At 44.1% G+C, this 24,957-nt stretch overlaps 1 protein-coding gene across 3 annotated transcripts in view; it reads right to left on the minus strand.

Moving 5' to 3' along the window:
• The window catches only part of LOC126465730 (beta-1,3-glucosyltransferase), a 122,988-nt gene that overhangs the window by 13,218 nt on the left and 84,813 nt on the right, over positions 1-24,957 (minus strand). For all 3 annotated transcript variants that reach the window (XM_050096329.1, XM_050096328.1, XM_050096330.1), the window contains exon 10: positions 10,563-10,836. In XM_050096329.1, coding sequence (XP_049952286.1) covers positions 10,563-10,836 — 274 coding nt within the window. The remainder of the gene's footprint in view (positions 1-10,562; positions 10,837-24,957) is intronic.

A 24,957-nucleotide genomic window follows, 5' to 3' on the forward strand; every position in this document is an offset into this window, starting at 1 on the left:
AAGCTTTCGAAATGTGGTGCTACAGAAGAATGCTGAAGATTAGATGGGTAGATCACATAACTAATGAGGAAGTATTGAATAGGATTGGGGAGAAGAGAAGTTTGTGGCACAACTTGACCAGAAGAAGGGATCGGTTGGTAGGACATGTTCTGAGGCATCAAGGGATCACCAATTTAGTATTGGAGGGGAGCGTGGAGGGTAAAAATCGTAGAGGGAGACCAAGAGATGAATACACTAAGCAGATTCAGAAGGATGTAGGTTGCAGTAGGTACTGGGAGATGAAAAAGCTTGCACAGGATAGAGTAGCATGGAGAGCTGCATCAAACCAGTCTCAGGACTGAAGACCACAACAACAACACTGATAAAGAGTCTCCTAAAGCATAAACAGGTCTATGTCTGTCAGATATCATTGTAGGAGTGCCAGATGAAACTGACAATGTCGTGTTCGAGACACTAAATCGGACATTAGATGAAGTTGCAAAAATTGTTCCTGATCTCTGTAAAGGTTCCTGGATGACATGTGTCACAGATTGTGCACAGAGTTTGCACTTCTGGAGGCTATATCATAGATAAGTAGCCACAGCATTATGATATACATATGGTTCCACAGTACTCACACAAGGCTTCTGTCTTGTTTTCAATGGCCCTTGTGTTTTGTAGTTCCCACACTTCAATGATGATGCATACTGAAGAACAGTAGTTGTTTACTAATGCTCCATACTTTATCCTTTATACACTCCTGGAAATTGAAATAAGAACACCGTGAATTCATTGTCCCAGGAAGGGGAAACTTTATTGACACATTCCTGGGGTCAGATACATCACATGATCACACTGACAGAACCACAGGCACATAGACACAGGCAACAGAGCATGCACAATGTCGGCACTAGTACAGTGTATATCCACCTTTCGCAGCAATGCAGGCTGCTATTCTCCCATGGAGACGATCATAGAGATGCTGGATGTAGTCCTGTGGAACGGCTTGCCATGCCATTTCCACCTGGCGCCTCAGTTGGACCAGCGTTCGTGCTGGACGTGCAGACCGCGTGAGACGACGCTTCATCCAGTCCCAAACATGCTCAATGGGGGACAGATCCGGAGATCTTGCTGGCCAGGGTAGTTGACTTACACCTTCTAGAGCACGTTGGGTGGCATGGGATACATGCGGACATGCATTGTCCTGTTGGAACAGCAAGTTCCCTTGCCGGTCTAGGAATGGTAGAACGATGGGTTCGATGACGGTTTGGATGTACCGTGCACTATTCAGTGTCCCCTCGACGATCACCAGTGGTGTACGGCCAGTGTAGGAGATCGCTCCCCACACCATGATGCCGGGTGTTGGCCCTGTGTGCCTCGGTCGTATGCAGTCCTGATTGTGGCGCTCACCTGCACGGCGCCAAACACGCATACGACCATCATTGGCACCAAGGCAGAAGCGACTCTCATCGCTGAAGACGACACGTCTCCATTCGTCCCTCCATTCACGCCTGTCGCGACACCACTGGAGGCGGGCTGCACGATGTTGGGGCGTGAGCGGAAGACGGCCTAACGGTGTGCGGGACCGTAGCCCAGCTTCATGGAGACGGTTGCGAATGGTCCTCGCCGATATCCCAGGAGCAACAGTGTCCCTAATTTGCTGGGAAGTGGCGGTGCGGTCCCCTACGGCACTGCGTAGGATCCTACGGTCTTGGCGTGCATCCGTGCGTCGCTGCGGTCCGGTCCCAGGTCGACGGGCACGTGCACCTTCCGCCGACCACTGGCGACAACATCGATGTACTGTGGAGACCTCACGCCCCACGTGTTGAGCAATTCGGCGGTACGTCCACCCGGCCTCCCGCATGCCCACTATACGCCCTCGCTCAAAGTCCGTCAACTGCACATATGGTTCACGTCCACGCTGTCGCGGCATGCTACCAGTGTTAAAGACTGCGATGGAGCTCCGTATGCCACAGCAAACTGGCTGACACTGACGGCGGCGGTGCACAAATGCTGCGCAGCTAGCGCCATTCGACGGCCAACACCGCGGTTCCTGGTGTGTCCGCTGTGCCGTGCGTGTGATCATTGCTTGTACAGCCCTCTCGCAGTGTCCGGAGCAAGTATGGTGGGTCTGACACACCGGTGTCAATGTGTTCTTTTTTCCATTTCCAGGAGTGTATATCTACTCAGTTTCTAGACAGTTCAGTGCTTCTGGTTTCAAGGGAGTCTAGTAAGACACTGATCACATACATAAACAAAGTAATCGAAATGAAGAAACACCTGATAGGTATGCAACACACCTAACATACCAGCAACAAGGGTAGGATCTTAATTGACCAAGTCTACTGAGAAAATTACCGTAATATATGCTTACTTACGATAGTCTATCATAGCCAATGGTAGTTTTATAACTCTAATTGGTTTAGAGTATATCTTTCAATCAGAGCACAATGAGTTGTAAATGGTGGAAGCATACCATCATAGCAAAAGTCATAAGACAAGGCATTCCTCAAGATTCTATACTTGGTCCAGTTCTGTTTTTTATATTCATGAATGATCTGCTCCAAAGTATTCAGAAAGGTCTGCCAGTAATGTTTGCTGATGACACCAATATACTGTACTGAAAACAGTGTGCTAATGAAGTCCAAAACATTATTTCTGATACAAACACCAAGCTAGTAAATTGGTTACACACAAAGTGTTATTGAATAAAGTAAAAACTGTGTATATACATTTTCGCCCATAACAGATAGTGTCATCAAGGACAGACGCCAGATTTTAAAATGTGCCAGTAAACAACTAAATTCCTTTGAGTGTTGACAGATGACACTCTATGGTATGACATATGTAGAAAAGGTTATTAAATATACTTAGCAGTTTTGTTACATATTCAATTTCCTGACTAAAGTCTGTGATAAGAAAACACTAAAATGTGGTTACTTTGCACTTGTACATTCAGAACTCACATATTTCATTACATTTGAGATGTCTCACAAAGAGAGGTACTGTGAAGAATAGTTAAGATAATGAGGCAAGCTCCTTTCTCCTCCACCATTAAACATCTGTTTATGGAGCTCAGTATCCTACCAGTACCTCATATTTACAGTGACAAAAGGTGCATTCTATTCTTTAAAATTTACAATTAAAAAAAATTGACATTCAGCATCATAAGGTTGGTCTTTCTGACCATGTATCTGTAGTTAGTCATTGGCTATGGAAGGGACACAGTAGTGCAAGGCATAGGGGAGTATTTCTACACAACATGCTACCTGAAAGCTTAAAATTGAATGGACAAGGATTCAATGCAAAAATAAAAACATTATTTCAGAAGAAATATTTCTATACAGCAGGGGAATGTTTTAATGTAAATCTAAAATAACCAGGATAAATGTCTTCTTGTATACCATAACTTTTTAGCTATATAAGGAAATCGGATAGATAAAAAATCTACTCACCATATGGCAGCACAAGAACACACAAATCAAAAAAGGTTTTCCTTATGCAAGTTTTTGGAGCCAGTGGTTCTTCTTCTGGCAGAGGAGTTGAAGCGGAAGGAAGATGTGTGAAGGTAAATAACTGGAGTGGTTTAGAAAAAGGGGTAGAGTTCAGAAAAGTAACCCAGAACCAAGGATTAGGGAAAACTTGCTGGTGCTGCTTTGGTGAATGATCAACTTTTCTCCACACATACTGTCAACTGTAAATATCAATTTGTAACCCAATCCCAAAGCTTTTCAACAGCAAACCTGACCTTGAACCCTACCTTGAACAGTTCTGACCATGAACCCAATTTTATCCACTACCACTGCTTCAAAATAATCCTTTACAATCCTTCTAAGAATTCCTCACATCAAGCATTGCTTTACAACCCTTCCTCAGGTCCCTACAACATTAAAATAACCTGGCCTCTTTAGAACTCCAGGCACTGCATTCCCTAAAAGCTGATGACACCATCATTATCCTCCCTGCAGACAAAGGATCTACCACTGTGGTACTTAACTGACAGAAGTGAGTTAGTGAAGATCTATGCCAGCAGTCTGGCACCTCTACATACAGCGTCTGCCATCAAAATCCCATCACTGTGCTTCAAACTGATCTGTAGTCCCCCCTTAAAATCTTAGGCCCATCCCAAGGACTAACACCTTGCTAACTAGAAATACTTACCCCACCCAAACCACACACACACACCTTTTACCTGCTTCCTAAGATACACAGACCCAAACATCCTGGCCATCCTATAGTTGCTGGCTTCAAAAAACCCACCAAACAACTATCTGCCATAGTTGATCAGCACCTTCAACCCACAGTAGAAAGACTTCCCTCCTATATTAAAGATACCAACCATTTCCTAGATTGTCTGAAATCTGTGCCAATCCCACTCCCACCATACACCTTGCTTATCACAACTGATGCCACCTCCCTCAACACCAGCATCCCCCATGTATGTGATCTGTCTGCTTCTGAACAGTTCCTCAGTCAGAACTCACCTGATTCCAAACCTATGACATCTTCCTGCTCACCTTAATCAACTTTATACTTACCAATACTTACTTCACCTTTGAGGGGCAGATGTACAAACAGCTCAGGGGTATGGCCATGGAAACCAGAAAAACTCCTTCCTGTGCCAACATTATCATGAGTTGTTTGGAGGGGGCTTTCCTGGGATCCATAAGCCTTAAGCCCTTGGTTTGGTTCCACCTTATCTCCACCACACAAATTGCTTCTCCCATTATCTGCAGTTGCTCGCAAACTGGCCTCAGCAGTCACAGACAGTGGTCATGAGTCAGTGTGAGTTGCATATATATATATATATATATATATATATATATATATATATATATATATATATATATATATATATATATATATATATATATATAGGAAACATTTATGTGGGAACAACGCAAGAACATACTCTTCACTCTTGTGCTTCCATAACTTCTCCTATAGAGCTCCTGAGGTGTCCCGGTATGTACAGCATCACCATTCACTTGCTCACTTGCCCATGACTCATGAACTGTGTCAAACTGGTTTGGTGTAGCTCCACAACTGCGATTGCAGTTCTTTGGATCTCAGGTCATCTAAATGATTCTCATTGAGCATATACTGCATACCATCATGTGAGATTTGTGTTTCTTTGACTCAACACGAACCAATCACTGTAAGCTCTGGATGGAGTTTGAGTGTTCATGGATCAAAATGACTCTTCAAAGCTTTGGTGTCTCATAGACTGTATGTCATGATGTATTATCATCTTTGTCGTCGTCATCATCATCATCATCATCATCATCATCAGGGTGAAAGATGGTGCTACACAGTACTACAGTAGGTGTAAATATAAGGCAATATTCATGGCTGTATTCCCATCATGTAACAAATGTGTTCAGCTGTTGGCCTAAATGGTAAGTTTAAGGTTCAAGGAATGTTGTATTCTATTGTATTTTTTTAGTGGTACTTTTGTCTACAAAAGCAGCTTATGCATAAGGTGTTGAACATGCATATCACACACACACACACACACACACACACACACACACACACACACACAAATCTTTGTTTTTATATATATAGGGAAACATTCCACGTGGGAAAAATATATCTAAAAACAAAGATGATGTGACTTACCAAACGAAAGCGCTGGCACGTCGATAGACACACAAACCAACACAAACATACACGCAAAATTTAAGCTTTCGCAACAAACTGTTGCCTCATCAGGAAAGAGGGAAGGAGAGGGAAAGACGAAAGGATGTGGATTTTAAGGGAGAGGGTAAGGAGTCATTCCAATCCCGGGAGCGGAAAGACTTACCTTGGGGGGAAAAAAGGATGGGTATACACTCGCACACATACACATATCCATCCACACATATACAGACACAAGCAGACATAAGGTAAGTCTTTCCACTCCCGGAATTGGAATGACTCCTTACCCTCTCCCTTAAAATCCACATCCTTTCGTCTTTCCCTCTCCTTCCCTCTTTCCTGATGAGGCAACAGTTTGTTGCGAAAGCTTAAATTTTGCGTGTATGTTTGTGTGTCTATCGTGCCAGCGCTTTCGTTTGGTAAGTCACATCATCTTTGTTTTTTATATATATATATATATATATGTATATATATATATATATATATATATATATATATATATATATATATATATATATATAAGTCCAGAAGACCTTTTCCCAATTTTTGAACAGCCCATGGCAGTGTTTCTGTGACTACCCTAATCTCTGTGCTATGTTACAAGTACTAACGCTCATGTACTATGTATGGGTTTACATGTAAGGTGGTAGCTTCCCTAACCCACAGGAAAGATATGATTTGAACGGTTTAGTTGCTCACCAGTTGTTGCTGTCCAGCACACAACTCATGAGTAGGGTATTGTAACTGTCCTGTTTTAAGCTTCCATACATCATTAGATGATATCCTTCTGTGGCAGTCTCCATGGACTCAATTAGAAACATCACACCATGAGTTAAAACAATAGGAACAGAAGCCTCATCCATTGCTGCTATCTGCACCAGTCTACAACAATCCCTGGCATCTACATATTGACTCTGATAAATACAGTTCTCTTTGAGATGTTCACAGTATATCTTTGACACAATTGCATCAAAAAACCAGTATCTACACAACCTCAAAGATAGAGTCTCCCATGCATGAGACCCCCACAACCTGGCCATGGTCAAATGTGGTGATATTATGTGTTTTATTCCATGAAATTTCAAGCAAAGTACCAGATGTCAATAAATTGCTGGCACAATATTTTGGTACAGAGTCTTCTGGCCATCTTCAGGTATATACTAATGAACGAACGTTGAGCTCTGCTGTTTCAAACCATGCCGGTGCATGTATCAGGCAGCTAGTTGTCACTTTGTGCACACTGCTGGACCACATATGTGTCTGCTACAAGTCTGTGTGCTACTGTGAGCACCCTCCTCACTATCAGGCTGTCTGTCTTCACACAGCAAAATTGCAGAATGATGCTACTCAGGCAGAGCACGAAGTCTTTCTTTAACAGTATTCCATGTATTGTCTGACTGGAAAACATATGAGCAGACGTGCATGTGGTAGTACGCAAAGTGGACAAAGGTACTGTTACCATGCTCATGCCATGGGATGACCAAGTGAATAAGAACAATGTTTTACTGTGTGACTTAGTGTTCCATAAGATTGGCAAGCATCCTACTTGCAATGTCCTGTGACTGTATCTACCGGTAACGCACCCAAGATCAGTGGGTTGCCGCACTAACAGATCCACAATGGGCAGCAGCACAGGAAACGGCGCACTGCATGCATATAAACATATTGGCTGATGTACAGATTCTCACATATTTAAAACCAAGCCTATGAACAGCTCCAAGAAAATTCATGGCACCAGCATCACCACACCATGGTGCTAGTGTCACCACTGATGGCACTACAGGTGGAGAACTATTTTGCTTGTTGAGATCACATGTCCACCAGAGCCCCAATTAAGTAGGCATCTGCCTGATCTATAATTAAGCAACTGTCTCCTAAAGACTGGGTGGTTCCAGCTGCAGCATCAGTCCCAGAGGATCATTGCAGAAGCACCACCATGAACCACTAAGCAGTCACCAGAAGCTAGTCCTCTGCTCGGACCCTGGCCTCATTAGACTTTGTAATTCTGGGATAGTGTACAACTGACTGAACTTGGGATCTGTGCTACCTTCAAGGAGTCTCATTCTGAGATTTATATGCTGCTGGGCTTAGATTGTCAATGGTTATTCACCATAATTGGTGAACTTATTAATGGGTGACTTTTCAATTTTCTTGTAGAACTCACTCAGGAACTCTTCATTTGTATCATTCAGAATTACATCCCCAGTTGTCAATTGTTACCAGTTTCATTGTATGTCCAGCATTTTTAATAAAAGTGCTGGTTCACTATTAATCATGTGAGGATAAAAACAGCAGAACTTTTGAATTCAATTTCTCTACCAAAGGATGTCATTATGAGACTGAAACCACATGGTTCAGTTCCACCTAGGCTATACACTTTGCCTAGGAACCATAAAGAAGGTGTGTCTCTACAACCTATAGTGATCAGTATTGGTGCAGCCATCTATGATTTTTCCAAGCACTTGGTATCTTCACTCAAAGCCATTATTGGCAAATGTCCACATCAAAAAAGCAATTCTACTCCTTTTAATAGCTGACTTAAGTAACTTAAGCTGGGAAACAGTGACTTACCGGTCAGTTTTGCTGTTGTTTACCTTTTTACAAAAGTGCCTTTTGTGGACTTGCTATACCTCATTAGCAAGAGGTTAGGTGTTGACATAACAGCATTGTTGTTCGCTCCTCAATGTACCTTTTATTTAACAATGAGTTTTATGAACAATCTGATGATGTTGCCATGAGGAATCCTTTTCTCCCCTGTTTTTTTAGGAGCCTGCTCTCAGCTCAGCAGATTTAAAAACAACAGTATTTTGACAATATGATGATGACATTTTCATAGTTTGGCCTAATGGTTTGGATAGTATCTGAGACTTCCTTCAACATCTACACTCATACATAAAAACACAACATTTACTATGGAGGTAGAGAAAGGAGGCTGTTTCCCATTTTTAGGTGTGTTATTATGATATGATGGAGATGATACACTTGGACATTCAATATTTCAAAAGCCTATTCATACAGGCTTGTATTTGCAGGCAACTAGTTGCCATCCTCCAGCACAAACAATGGGCATTCTGAAGACCCCTTCCCTTACAGTCTCAGATGCTGCAAGTAGAACTGGAATACCACCAAATTATGTCCCCAGAAAATGGATATTCATTCAGCAGATGAAATTACTATAGTCATATAAACGGCACAACAAGAAAAAGAATGAGCCCTTTGAAAGACGACAGCCTACCTGTCATATTTTGGAAAAATTACTGTGAAAATAGCCAAAGTACTAACCATATGGTTAATGTGATCTTTTGGCCTCCATCAAAAATATCAGCCCTTCTAGGATCAGTCAAAGATGACTTAAGAGTTGTGTAAGGCAGGTGTTTACAGGATTGCATGTGAGTGAGGTAAATTATATGCACGTTGTTCCAGAAGGAATGGTAAATATTCCAGAATATGATGGGAATGACCATTCAAAGCAAAAAGTCTAGTAAACATGGGCTCTAAAATCATACCTTAATAACTATGAGCACTCTTTCATCTTTGGCACTTTGAAACACATCTCTTCTACTGAAAGCTCTTTTCTTTCAATATTCTGACAGATGGTAGGATGAACTAAAACAAGAAAAAAATGCCCATCTTCACTACTAGGAAACATGTCTCTTCTACTGAACAAACATTCATAGCTCTTACAGTATGCATTTTAGAGCCCATGTTTACTATACTCTTTGCTTCGAATCATAGTTTTGGTCATGTCCCTGAATAATGACCATTCCTCCTGGGATCCCTTGTGTAGTGTAAATGACATGTATGTACAGGAGCACATCATGGAACACAAACGGCACACTCTAAGACAGTAAATCCACTACTGCAAACCACTTAATACGATTGGTCACTTGATGAAATACAGTGATACAAAAAATGTGGGTCATCCTTCAAACTTTTGGAGTTTTGTTGTTAACAAATCAGTGGAGACATGAGTGTCTGAAGTCCCAGGTGAAGACAGTCAAATTGATATCAAGGAGGATGCTCCAGTAATGCAGACTTGCAGCAGGCAAGCCTGGGCTCTAGCAACACATGTGCAGTGACCACTCGATATACCATTCATGCACCAGTGCAGTTTTCAACGGGGAGCTCAGTGTACTTTCACCAGTATACACCTGAAGACAGCCAGAGGATGCTGAACTGAAATATTATGGCAGTAAGTTACTGGCATCTGCCAGTTAGTATGATGTTTCATGGGAGACTCTATATGCCATGAACGTTTTAAATTTCACATCATGAGTCTTGTTCATCCTGTGCTTGCTGTCTTGCTGATAGCTGTTAGTGTGGTGACATAGAAATTCTCACCGAGGACATGCCATGTCTGCTACCAACCATCTGCACAGATAATGCAAGATATGTGGCTCCTACAGCAGAAATAACACCTTAAAATACCATTCAGAAACCATATGATGGGATGCTGCTTCATATCATACTATTCTACAGTTACAAATCTGGGTGGAATTCTATACTGACTTTGCTGCTTTCTTCTGTTCAAATTAGGAAAAAAAAATTACCACAATGTGGAACAATTTAAAAAATACTAAGCCAGTGAATTCCTGTAATGTAAATTACTGACTTCATGGGTGTTAAAGAAGACTTATTTACAACACAGTTGTTTGGTCAAGTACTGAGACCCAGGAAACAATTTCTTTGTCTAAGAAAATATTTTCCAGTTCAAAATCAAGTTAACACAAAATTAGAAAGTGAAAAACTCATTTGTCCTAGTGTGGCAACTTCATTTCATAAACTGAATAAGTTTTCCTTTTCAACTACAAATATGTTGGACATGAATTAAATTCATTTCTGAGCTTCTATGACAACATTTAAATAACACAGTGCACTGGTGGTTTTTGCTGTGAATACCATGATACTCATCAATGCGTAGCACAAGTATCAGGGATACAAACCTGGTGGAATCCTGGAATGTGAATTATTGGTATTCCCAGCCTAGTGGCACATGATCCAAGAAACATATCATCTGGTGTTGAGATGTCTGGACATTGACATTTGGTAGATTTGGCAATAAGCTGTGCAGCTGCTAAGCTGAGTACCATGCCACCTCCTCCTGTCACATAATTATAGCCTCCATGTGGCCTATGAATGTTAAATCCATATCTTTCTCCCAGCAGGAATGGCACATCTGATTTGAAACAGCTCAATAGCTCCTGTAGCCTGGAGACACTGAAAACATATATCATGATGATGACACTAGCAGGATTAAAAGGAATGACACATGTGAAATAGCAGCTGAGCTACTTTCAGAGAAGTATTTTTATGTGTAATTGAACAGTGCAAGCTCTGTAAGAGTTTAATATGAACAGAGCATAGCACTGCCAAGGTTCAGTAGATTTCAAATATCTTAATAAACATTTTGGATACTGGTAAGCTCTTATACAGGGCGTTTCAAAAAGAAAGAGCAGATTTCAAACATTTATTTCTCAAAAACTACAAATGATAGAAACACAATTCAAACGTTTCTTGTCAGAGAAAGGTTCAAAGTTTTTCAATGGTCCGCGCAGAAGTTCCATGCAAATCCGCAGTGGCGCTGGCGTTTGTTTGTAGGAAAATGGCGACGACACCACAGGAACGATCATTTTGTGTGCTGCAATTTGCAAAGTTAGAGTCCATTGTTGGTGTGCAACGTGCATTCCGCCGTCAATTCAACAAACAGCCGCCTCGTCATAAGCAAATTTATGAGTGGCATCACAGATTCGTAGAAGATGGTTGCATCTGCAAGCGAAAAAGCACGGGTCGTCCACGCACATCGGATGAAAATGTCGAGCGTGTCCGTGCAGCTTACGAAAGGAGCCCTAGAAAATCCACGACACGGGCAAGTCACGAACTAAACATGTCTAAAACAACGGTATGGCGCGTTCTGAGTAAGCGTCTGCACATGAAGCCGTACAAACTGCAGTTATTGCAAGCATTGCGTCCTGACGACCACAACAGAAGGTTCGAATTTTCAACTGCAATTCTACAGGACATGGAAGAGGACAATTTTGCCGAACGATTAATTTTTTCAGATGAATCAACGTTTCACATTTCTGGTAAAGTTAATCGGCATAACGTACGAATTTGGGCGAGTGAAACTCCGAGGGACGTTATTCAACATGAAAGAGACTCACCAAAGGTTAACGTCTTTTGTGCAATTTCGGTAAACAAAGTTTATGGACCTTTCTTTTTCATGGAGAAAACTATCACAGGAACCATTTACCTGGACATGTTAGAAAACTGGCTATTTCCTCAACTTCAGGAAGATTCAAATCACTTCATCTTCATGCAAGATGGCGCCCCACCACACTTCTCTGAACCTGTACGACGGTACCTAAATAACACCATTCCAGGACGGTGGATTGGAAGAGCAGGAGCACAAGATCAATGTCATCGTCTGTGGCCTCCCAGGTCACCAGACCTTACTCCCTGCGATTTTTATTTGTGGGGGTACATAAAGGACTGTGTTTATGTCCCACCTATGCCCGCTACTCTTCAAGAGGTACGACATCGAATTGTTGCGGCCGTGAATTCGGTAACTAAAGACCAGTTGCGTCGTGTGTGGCAAGAAATGAGATACCGGTTTGATATTTGTCGTGTAACAAATGGTGCTCATATTGAGGTACAGTTTTGATATTTGTTGTGTAACATTTGGTACTCATATTGAGTGAAGGACCGTTGGAATTGTGTTTCTATCATTTGTAGTTTTTGAGAAATAAATGTTTGAAATCTGCTCTTTCTTTTTGAAACGCCCTGTATAAGGTGTAGGGTTGTCAGACACCATATTGCTGCATGTAAGGTCACTGGAAGTTAGTATTCTGGCATTGATAAAAGAAAATTCACAGTAGTGGACTGAGGAAACTCAGGGAAATGCTACACACTATTGAGCAAACATGAACTATTTCTACATCTGCACCTTGATATATGAAATAAAGCCGTTTATATAAACACAATCTCAGACAGAATAGCAAGACATGTTTTGAAAGGAAATCATTCAAAGTATTTGCACCAATACGTGTATATTCTTATTGGAACAATGACAACAACCAATTACTGACAAAATAATTTAACTGGATAGATAAAAAATCTATTCAGCGAGCTGCAGCACAACACCCACGAGAAAGACGGTTCTAACTGGCACGATTTCAGAGCCAGTGGCTCTTTCTTCAAGCAGAAGGGTTGAAGGGGAAGGAAGAGGGGTGAAGGAAAAGGACTCGAGAGGTCTAAGAAAAATGGTAGATTTTGGGGAAGTAACCTAGAAGTGCAGGTCAGGGGAGACTTACCGCACGAGATGAGAAGGAAACACTGGTTGTTAGGGACTGCATCGAAAGAGATTTAAAAACCTGAGAGCTTAAAGGTGGAAGATAAAGTGATGTGTAACAGAGACTACTGCTCAAACATTATACTTCAGTTAATAAGAGTGAAAAGCTAAGTGCATTGTATGTAACAGAGGTGGGCAGTGAAAAATAGATGGGTAAGACGATGAAAGATGTAGAAATCTAAAACAGAGGGAAGCAAAGAGCAGTTACTGTGAAGAAATGCTGAGATGGAAGAAACTGACATAAATTAAGAACAGGTGGATGGCGAGAACCAAGGACATATCCAGAATGAGATTTTCACTCTGCAGCAGAGTGTGCACTGATATGAAACTTCCTGGCAGATTAAAACTGTGTGCCGGACTGAGACTTGAACTCGGGACCTTCGCCTTTCGCGGGCAAGTGTCCTAACAACTGAGCTACCCAAGCACAACTCATGCCCTGTCCTCACAGCTTTACTTCTGCCAGTACCTTGTCTCCTACTTTCCAAATTTTACAGAAAGTCTCCTGAGAACCTTGCAGAAGTAGCACTCCTGAAGTAAAGGATATTGCGGAGACATGGCTTCAGTACCTCGACTCCTACCTTCCAAACTTTACAGAAGCTCTCCTGCGAACCTTGCAGAACTAGCACTCCTGAAAAAAAGGATACTGCAGAGACATGGCTAAGCCATGTCTCCAAAATATCCTTTCTTTCAGGAGTGCTAGTTCTGCAAGGTTCTCAGGAGAGTTTCTGTAAAGTCTGGAAGGTAGGAGACGAGGTACTGGCAGAAGTAAAGTTGTGAGGACAGGGCGTGAGTCATGCTTGGGTAGCTCAGTTGGTAGAGCACTTGCCCACGAAAGGCAAAGGTCCCGAGTTCGAGTATCAGTATGGCACACAGTTTTAATCTGTCAGAAAGTTTCATAACCAAGGACATGTTGTACAGCTAGTTTTCACCTGCTGAGTTCTGAGAAACTGGTGTCTGGGGAAGAATCTATATGGCTTGTGAAATGAAAAAGGTCATGATTGTCATGTTGTAGAGCAAGATCTGCAACAGCATGCCACGATTTGCCAGTATAGACCCCTGCCTATGTTCATTCATCCTCATTGATAATTTGGTGGTAGTCATGCCGATGTAGAAGGCTGAACAGTGTTTACATAATAGTTGGTATATGACACGTGTCATTTCACACATGACTCTCCCTTTGATAGCATAAGTTTTGCCAGATACAGGGCTGCTATAGGTGATGACAGGTGGGTGCACAGGGCAAGTCGTGCAGTGGGGATGGTCACGGGGTAGGAACCATAGGATAGGCTGATGAGTGCAGAAGGAGTTTTGGGTCTGACAAGAATATTATGGATATTGGGAGGGTGAGAGAAAGTTATTCTAGATGTAATGGGCAAAATTTCAGACAGAATGGATCTCATTTCAGGGCATGATTTTAGGAAGTCACGGCCCTGTCTAAGTAGCTGATTAACACATTACAGACCAGGATAATACTGATTCACCAGTTGTGTGCCCCAAAGTTGTTTTTGGAGGGATCAGCAGTACTAGGACTGGATGTGATGGCCCGGGAAATTTGCTGTTTAACTAGGCTGGTGGGTTAATTATGTGCAGTGAAGGCTGAGGTGAGAATGGTTGAGTACTGCTGTAAACAGTCTGCATCTAAACAAATATGTTTGCCTCAAATGCCAAGGCTATATGGGAGGGAATGTTTGACATGAAAAGGATGGTAACTGTCAAAATATAAGCACTGTTGATTATTGACAGGTTTAATGCGGACAGAAGCATGCAGCTGGTCTTCAGTGAGGACGAGATCAATGTCAAGGAAAGTGGTATGGCATTTACAATTGGACCATGTGAAGTTTAATTGGAAGAAGGTATTGAGAGATTTCACAAATTTTAGCAGGTTAGCCTCACCATGAGTCCACATGGTATAGATCTCATCAATGTATCTAAACTAAACCAGGATCTGAAGACTTATGGAGCCCAGGAAAGCCTCTTCAAAGTGATGCATGGAAAGGTTGGCATAGGAAGGAACCATCCCGTTTCCCATGGCCGTACCCCTGATCTGTTAGTGTGCCTGCCCCTCAAAGGTGAAGTAGTTGTTGGTAAGTATAAAGTTGATTAAGGTGAGTTGGAAGAATGTCATAGGTTTGGAATCAAGTAGGCTCTGACTGAGGAAATGTTCAGCAGCAGACCGACCGTGTATATGGGTGATGTTGGTACAGATGGAGATGGCATCAGTGGTGACAAGCAAGGTGGTGTGGTGAGAGTGGAACAGCCACGGATTTGATATGATATAGGAAATGGTTGTTGTCTTTGATGTAGGAGGAGCGTCTTTGTACTATGGGTTGCAGGTGTTGATCAACTAAGGCAGATACATGTTCGGTGGGTGCTTTGAACCCAGCAGCTATAGAACGGCCAGGATGATTGGGTTTGTAGATCTTAGAAAGAAGGTAAAAGGTGGGAGTGCATGGTTTGGTTGGGGTGGGAAATTCTATGGCTTGAGGTGTTAGTCCTTGTGAGGGGCCTGAGGTTTTAAGGAGGAACTGCAGGTCAGTTTGAATCACAGGGATGACATTTTGATGGCAGACAGTGTATGTAGAGGTGTCAGGCAGCTGACGTAGACCTTCACTAACATTCTCCTTTCGGTCAAGTACAACAGTGGTAGATGGAGCAATCAGCTTTTAGAGAAAGTAGAGCCAGGAGTTCTGCAGAGACCAGGTTAGGGTCATGTTGTAGGGACCTGAGAAATGGCTCGGAAGCAATGCTAGAAGGGTTGTAAGGGATGATTTTGAGGTAGTGATGGTGGATCAAGTTGGGATAGTGGTCTGAACTGTTCAAGGCTGGGTTCAATGTCAGATTTGCTGTTGGAAAGGTTTTGGGATTGGGTTACAAAGTGATATTTCCAATGGATATTCTTTTACAAAGCAGCATGATTAAATGCAGTTTTTGGGCTGAAAGTGAGAATCTTAGGTAATACAGATAATTTAGGAGGGGTGACTGTTTTACATGGGAGTTTAAGGGCACTGTACTGTTGTGACTGATTCTTGCGATTCTGTGTAAGTCTTGGTCTGGGAGGCAGTGGTGAAGGCTGTGGGATGTTAAGGAGGTTGACCAAGCTGATTAGTAGGAGAGGAGTGGTGGTGGATGGTGTGGTGTCACCGCCAGACACCACACTTGCTAGGTGGTAGTTTTAAATCGGCCGCGGTCCATTAGTACATGTCGGACCCGCGTGTCGCCACTGTCAGTGATCGCAGACCGAGCGCCACCACAAGGCAGGTCTCGAGATACGGACTAGCACTCGCCCCAGTTGTACGGACAACTTTGCTAGCAACTACATGGACGAAGACTCGCTCATTTGCAGAGCAGCTAGTTAGAATAGCCTTCAGCTGAGTCCATGGCTACGACCTAGCAAGGCGCCATTAGCATTACATTGCATTTATCTAGAGAGAGTCTCACTTGTATCATCAAGAACGCTGTATACAAATGATGGATTGAAGTTGAGTATTCCGGCAGCTGCGTGCTTTTCTTTCTACCATTCATTACGTATCCTGTTTCAGACCTCGCGCCACCCTGCGTGGGTTGGCGCGTGCATCTTGGCCGCCTCTTTCTATTAGTGTACGTAGTGTTGGCAAGTCTGCCGACACTACACATATTTGGCGACGAGGCTTAAAAGAGGAATTAGCGTTCGTATTGCCCTAATTTACTTGTCATGGCTTCGCCACAATCTCCAGATGTACTGTCCGAATTTTATCGCTTGCAGAATCAGCAGACGCAGGTGTTATTGGATGCCCTTGGACAGCTCGTCCAGGGTCAACGTGCAATACAAAGCGATGCGGCAGCCGCCGCTTCACCGCTACCGCCGCCACAACATGCAGTTGCACCCCCATTTCGACCGTATGATGCGGCGATGGAAACATGGACGGAGTGGTCACGCCAATTTGGATTTCATCTCGCCGCCTACAGAATTCAAGGTAACGAGCGGCAGCCTCACTTATTGTTGTGTGTAGGGGTGCAAACGTACCGTGTGATAGTGAAATTATTTCCCCGACGCGACGTAGCAACTCCGTCCTAAGAAGAAATTTTGTCTGCTTTAGATGCCTATTTCAAGGAAACAGTTAATGTCGTTGCAAAAAGGTATACGTTCTTTCGTACAAAACGTACGGCCGGTCAAACTAATCGGGAGTGGGTTGCAACTTTGCAAGGCCTTAACAGGAATTGTGCTTTTGAGTGTGAATGTGGACTCCCTTATTCAGATACTATGGTGCGTGATGCAATTGCACAGAACGCGTCTGATGTTCGTATATGGGAGGAAATTTTGAAACTCGTCAATCCCTCCCTTCAACAAGTGATAGACATATTGGATAGGTAGGACACACTTGACTTAGCTCAGGAATCATTTGCAACTTCGCCAGCTGTGTGTCACATTAACCGGCCCGCCGGGCGAGCTGCACGGAACTGTAAACAGCCCTCGCGCACGTCCACGCAGCAACGTGTCCCGCGCAAGCAAGCAAATGCAGTGAAATCATGCCCGCGGTGTGCTACTAGACATTCGCGTGAGAATTGCCCGTCACGTCAAACTATTTGCGTTTTCTGTAATAAAAAAGGACATGTTCACAGTGTTTGCCAGAAAAAGCTCAGATCAGGCACTCACAACGATTCCAGGCCCTTTGCTTCGCGCCGGAATCGAACCAAGAATACTCAGGCTCGTGAACCTTCGCCCATGGACATTCATGTAGTTAATTCCATTCCGCCCAGTGCCACTCTCTCTAACAGTGACTGTGTTCATCCCGCAAAAAGTGTGCGTCGACATCGACGGAAATCACATCAAGTCGCGAGTGATTCTGTACCAGTGTCTGTTCACGTTGCACGAGACAGTCGCTCTTATCGTCAGCAGGACAATAAACTTTTTGTAGACTTGGACATTAATGGTAACGTGATCCCGTTCCAGCTCGATACCAGAGCTGCGGTTTCTCTGATCACTAAAGACACATACAACCAACTGGGCACTCCTCAGTTGCGTGCCGCAAATGTTCAGCTAACTACATATTCAGGTCACACGATCCCTGTGTTAGGACAGTGCAGCCTTCTTGCAACATACAAGGGACAAACAAAACTTGTGTCTTTTTACGTCCTTCGTTCTTCTTCTGCAGTGAACTTGTTTGGTTTCGATTTATTTCAGTTGTTTAACTTGTCAATAGTCAATCAGGTCCTATCAGTGAACCAGACTGTGCCTTCCGCCAGTGTTTCTCGTCTATGTGAAGAATTTGCAGACATTTTGGCACTGGGCCTTGGTTGCACTAAGAACTATAAAGCACATTTGGAACTGAAAGTAAACGCGCAACCGAAATTTTTCAGAGCGCGCAATGTTCCCCACGCATTGCGTGATGAGGTCACAAGAACGTTACACGATTTAGAATCACAAGGTGTGATTGAACGTGTGCAAGCTTCTCTCTGGGCATCACCCTTAGTGATTTTGCCAAAACCTTCCGGAAAACTGCGACTTTGCGTGGACTTCAAGGCCACAGTGAATCCACAACTAGTAATTGCCACTTTTCTTTTACCCCACCCGGAAGATCTTTTTGACAAACTGTGCCCGGGTACATATTTTTCTAAGTTGGACCTAGCCGATGCGTACTTGCAAATACCGGTGGACGAAGAATCCCAGCGCGTTGTGGTGGTTAACACGCATCTTGCGTTGTATCGCTTCAAAAGACTGCCATTCGGGTGCGCATCCGCCCCTGCATTGTTTCAGCAGTATCTACAAACTGTTTGTGCGTCGGTCCCTACTGCTGCGAACTATCTGGACAATACTGTGATCTCCGGAAGGACAGCAGATGAACATTTAGCAAATCTTCGAACATTATTTAAGGTTTTGCAACAAAATGGTCTTCGGTTGCGGAAGGACAAATGTGTGTTTTTTGCTCGTGACTTGCCATATCTGGGACATGTAATCAATGCCCAAGGCATACATCCCAGTCCAGAGCACCTCCGTGCCATACAAGACTTGCCTTCGCCGCAGAATTTGAAGCAGCTACAGAGTGTGTTGGGAAAAATTAACTATTATCATAACTTTCTCCCGCATGCCTCTTCCATTTCAGCTCCGCTTCATCGCTTACGCCGTAAAGGTGTTCCGTTCATCTGGACGACGGAATGCGAACGCGCTTTTCGCCAGTTTAAATCGGCGTTGCTTTCAAATACTTGCCTTACGCCATTCGATCCCCAGAAACCCCTTTTGTTGATGGTAGATGCATCGGATTTCGGGATCAGTGCTGTGCTTGCGCACAAAGATGGATCGCATGATCGCCCTACTGCCTTTGCGTCCAAATTTCTCTCATCTGCGCAAAGAAATTATTCACAGATAGAGAAAGAAGCTTTGGTTCTCATATTTGGTGTTACTAAGTTTCATGATTTCTTGTATGGTCATCACTTTACCATCATCACAGACCACAAACCTTTGACATCGCTTTTTCATCCGAACAAGCCTGTACCTCCACGTACAGCGCAGAAATTCATTCGCTGGTCTATTTTCCTCTCGCAGTACCGCTACGATATCATGTATCGGTCCACGGCTAAGCACGGAAACGCCGATGCGTTGTCCCGTTTGCCTGTTGCTGAGGATAGAGCATTCGATTCTTCCGAACTTTGCTTGCATGTTCATTGATTCGGAAACCGATGACGTGGTCAAATCGTTTCCGATTGATTTTCGTCGTGTAGCTAAAGCCACAGCTGCTGACCCTGTCCTTGCTACCGTTTTGCGTTTTGTTGCTACGCAATGACCTTTGTCAAAGTCTCGGATCGAGGATCCGTTGGTTTGCCAATTTTTTGCACACAAGGAGCGACTTTTTGTTCGACGTGGTGTTTTGTTGTTGCGTTCTGATAATGATCAGTCCAGAGTCGTGGTCCCACGTTCGTTACGGTCCTCTGTCTTACGGCTTCTTCACCAAGGACATTGGGTATAGTGCGAACGAAACAACTTGCTCGTCAGCACCGTACTTGGTTCGGAATCGATGCTGCGATTACGAATATGTGCTCTTCTTGCATGGCGTGTGCCGAACAACAATCCGCACCGCCGTGGAAATTCTTTGCATGGCCCAAAGCCACTTCCCCTTGGCAATGCTCGCACATTGATTTTGCTGGTCCATTCTGGAATGCTCGATGGTTGGTTGTGGTGGATTCTTTCAGTAATTTTCCTTTTGTTGTCCGGATGTCTTCCACGACGTCAACTGCCACCATCCAAGCGTTGTCTGCTATCTTTTGCATTGAAGGTCTTCCACAGACTATTGTTTCCGACAATGGCCCACAATTCATGTCCACAGAATTTCAGTCATTCTGCAAGGCCAATGGTATTCAACACCTGACATCCGTGCCGTTTTCGCCTCAGGCAAACGGTGCCGCTGAACGAATGGTCCGGACTTTCAAGTCACAGATGTTGAAGTTAAAAGAGTCGCATTCTCGGGAGGACGCGTTGTTGCTCTTTTTGTCTTCGTATCGCTCTCAGCCCCGAGATGGTCGCTCGCCGGCTGAGTTGCTCCACGGTCATCCTCATCGAACCTTGATGTCTTTGCTGCATTCGCCGCATCAGGTTCCTGTGCAGCGGCACACTCCTGCTTTTGCTCCAGGCGACGTTGTATTCTATCGCAACTATCGAGGTTCACGGCGTTGGCTCACAGGGCGCATTCTTTGCTGCCTCGGCCGCGTGATGTATTTGGTTTTGGGGGTCTCTGGTGAGGTGCGTCGGCATCTCAATCAGCTGCGCCTCTGTCGTCGCACGGGTTCTGCCGCTCCCCGTCTGCTTTCAGCGACGGTGCCGTTCGGTCAGCGCCCTGGGGACCCATCTACTGGCTCGCCTCATCCCCAGGTGTTACCGATGCTGCCTTCCATTTTGCCCCATGGCGACGCGCCGCCGCCGCCGCCGCCGCCGCTTGTTCTCCCGCCGGCGCCGCCCGCAGTGGACCCTTCGCTGCAACCGCCAAGCGCCTCCCTGGGTCACGCGCCGCTGATCGCTTCCCGTGACCAGCTGTCCTCCGCCATGGAACTCGTGCCCGCTCCGGACCACATGGCGTCTTCGCGCGTCGGGTACCCCGACGCAATGGAGGTCGACCCTTCGGCCCCTCCTGTCTCTTTACGGGCGCATACACCGCATGTTGACGTGCACCCTGGACCAGGTTTTCAGGCGTTTCCTAGCTCCCCTCGGACCAAATGGCCAGGTGTGGGTGGCACAGTCTCGCCTGTTGTTAGGCTCCCCACCTCATCGCATACGTCAACATGGGGTCCTCCCCACGGCGGGCGGAAGCCTTATAAGACGACCGTTCGCCAATTTGCGGGGGAGGAATGTGGTGTCACTGCCAGACACCACACTTGCTAGGTGGTAGTTTAATTCGGCCATGGTCCATTAGTACATGTCGGACCCGCGTGTCGCCACTGTCAGTGATCGCAGACCGAGCGCCACCACAAGGCCGGTCTCGAGATATGGACTAGCACTCGCCCCAGTTGTACGGACAACTTTGCTAGCGACTACACGGACAAAGACTCGCTCATTTGCAGAGCAGCTAGTTAGAATAGCCTTCAGCTGAGTCCATGGCTACGACCTAGCAAGGTGCCATTAGCATTACATTGCATTTATCTAGAGAGAGTCTCACTTGTATCATCAAGAACGCTGTATACAAATGATAGATTGAAGTTGAGTATTCCGGCAGCTGCATGCTTTTCTTTATAGCATTCATTACGTATCCTGTTTCAGACCTCGCGCCACCCTGCGTGGGTTGGCGCATGCATCTTGGCCGCCTCTTTCTATTAGTGTACGTAGTGTTGGCAAGTCTGCCGACACTACAGATGGTGTGGCTGTTTAGGGAGCTGCAGAAGGACAAGATGGGAAACACCACTGTCAGGTAGATTAGGAGAAGGTGGGATAGCTTGTTGCAGTTTGAAGTTGGCTTGGTGGATGATACCACTCAAGGAAACATGAGGGGCAGATAACTGGAGGATATTGTAGAAGGAAAGAAGTCTGGTAGAGTGGATACTGGCTGATGAGACATATAGGTCACAGATTAGCCAGGTACTGAAACTGTAAAAGAGCATGGTGCAGAGTAGGATTACATTCAGAAACAGGGACTTTCAATGTTAGGCATTTCGGAGTAACTCGCAGGAACAAGTAGATTTCAAGAAAGAGAATGAGAGACCTTAGCTTTGACAGTGCAAAAGCATGTTTTCAAAAAGAGCAGATGTAACATGACATGGGATTCACCTTGGCAAGAGAGGGCATTTTGGAGAGTTAGAACTTGTGGGAGCAGCAAACAACAAAAAGTAAGCAAAGGGTGTAAAAGATAGAAAAATGGAACAAAATCACAGAAAAAAAAATCACAAAAATTTGTACAAAAATCATTAATAAGAGATAAAGAGTGGTCAATCTATATGATACAGAAAAAAGACTTGTAAAGAAAGAAGGAAAAAAGAACTTTAAAACTGGGTAAACAGAAAGCAAAAGTCATAGGAGAAAATGTAAACTACTTAGCTTGGGAATTAAATTGATGTAGACTGCAATAAAAGTCCATAAGAGCAGTTAGCCAAAAACAAATGCACAAAAACATGAAAGACTTACGTATAAACAAAACAAGTGGATGGCCAACTTAACATCTCACAGCCTTCATCACTGCCTCACAGACCAAGAACCAGTCACACCAGTATAGTGTCCTTAAACTCTCATCTAAAGTACTCTCCTCTCCTGAATTATCTGAGTTATCTATGGGTTTGACTTTCAGCCCTAAAACTCAATTTTATCATGCTGCTTTGGTGAATGACCTAATTTCCTTCACATTTAATATCCATTAGAAATATCACTTTGCAACCCAATCCCATAACATTTCCAACAGCAAATTTGACATTGAACCCAGCCTTGAAAACTTCAGACCATGATCCCAAATTGATCCACCATCACTAACTCACAATCATCACTTACAAGCCTTTGAAGAATTTCTCACATCCATCACTACTTCACAACCCTTCCTCAGGTCCCTACACCATGACTCTAACGTGGCCTCTGCAGAACTGAAGGCTCTAAATTCCGTAAAAGCTGATGACTTCATCATTACGCTCCAGCAGACAAAGATCTACCACTGTAGTACTTGATCGAAAGAATTATGTTAATGAAGGCACCTATACAGACAGTGTCTGCCACCAAGATCCCATCACTGTGATTCAAACTGACCTGCAGTCCCTCCTTAAAACCTCAGACTCCTCACAAGAACTAACACCTGAAGCCATAGAATTTCCCACCCCAACCAAACCATGCACTCCCACCTTTTACCTAAGATCCACAAACCCAATCATCCTGGCCATTCTATAGCTGCTGGTTTCAAAGCACCCACCGAACATGTATCTGCCTTAGTTGATCAACACTTGCAACCCATATGAAAACCGTAGCTGTTCCACTCTCACCACACCACCTTGCTTGTCACCACTGATGCCATCTCCCTCTGTACCAACATCCCCCATATACATAGTCGGTCTGCTGCTGAACATTTCCTCAGTCAGAGCCCACTTGATTCCAAACCTATGACATTCTTCCTATTCACCTTAATCAACTTTATACTTACCACCAATTACTTCACCTTTGAGGGGAAGGCATACTAACAGATCAGGGGTACGGCCATGGGAACCAGGATGGCTCCTTCCTATGCCAACCTTTCCATGGTTCGCTTGGAGAGGGGCTTTCCTGGGCTCCATAAGTCTTCCGGTCCTGGTTTGGTTTAGATACATTGATGACATCTTTACCATGTGGACTCATGATGAGGCTGACATGCTAAAATTCGTGGAATCTCTGAATACCTTATCCCAATTAAATTTCACATGATCCAATTGTGAATGCCATACCACTTTCCTTGACATTGATCTCGTCCTCACTGAAGGCCAGCTGCATGTTTCTGTCCACATTAAACCTATCAACAAACAACAGTACTTATATTTTGACAGTTGCCATCCTTTCCATGTCAAACATTCCCCCCATATAGCCTTGGCATTTGAGACAAACATATTTGTTTGGATGCAGACTATTTACAGCAGTACTCAACCATTCTCACCTCGGCCTTCACTGCACATAATTACCCCACCAGCCTAGTTAAACAGCAAATTTCCCGGCCCATCACATCCAGTCCTAGTACTGCTGATCCGTCCAAAAACAACAATGGGGCACACAACTGGTGATTCAGTATTATTCTGGTCTGGAATGTGTTAATCAGCTACTTCAACAGGTCCATGACTTCCTAAAATCATGCCCTGAAATGAGGTCCATTATGTCTGAAATTTTGCCCACCACACCTAGAATAGCTTTCTGTCACCTTTCCAATCTCCACAATATTCTTGTCAGACCCTATACTCCTTCTGCATCCATCTCCCTGCCCTATGGCTCCTACTCCCATGGCCATCCCCACTGCAAGACTTGCCCCATGCATCTCCTTCCACCACCTGAAGCAGCCCTGTAACTGGTAAAACATATATTATCAAAGGGAGAACCACTTGTGAAACGACATGTCATACGCCAGCTGTAATATAAAAACTCTTCAGCCTTCTACATCGGCATGACTACCACCAAATTATCAATTAGAATGAATGGTCACAGACAGAGGGTGTATACCGGCAACTGGCAATATCCTGTTGCAGAGCATGCTCTACAACATGACAGTCGTGACCTCGGTGCCTGTTTCATCATACATGCCATATGAATTCTTCCCCCAGACACAAGTTTCTCAGAACTCCATAGGTGGGAGTTAGCACTACAACATGTCCTTGTTTCTCGCCACCCACCTGGCCTTAATTTACTTTAGTTTCTTCCATCTCAGCATTTCTTTATAGTAACTACTCTTTGCTTCACTCCATTTTGGTTTTCTACATCTTTCATTGTATTACCCATTTATTTTTCACTGCCCCACCTCTGTCACATACAAATGACACAGCTTTTCACTCTTATTAACTGATGCATGATATTTAAGCCATAGCCTCTGTCTGCATATTAC

The sequence above is a fragment of the Schistocerca serialis genome, chromosome 1 (assembly GCF_023864345.2).
Source record: "Schistocerca serialis cubense isolate TAMUIC-IGC-003099 chromosome 1, iqSchSeri2.2, whole genome shotgun sequence".
Classification (NCBI taxonomy): Eukaryota; Metazoa; Arthropoda; class Insecta; order Orthoptera; family Acrididae; genus Schistocerca; species Schistocerca serialis.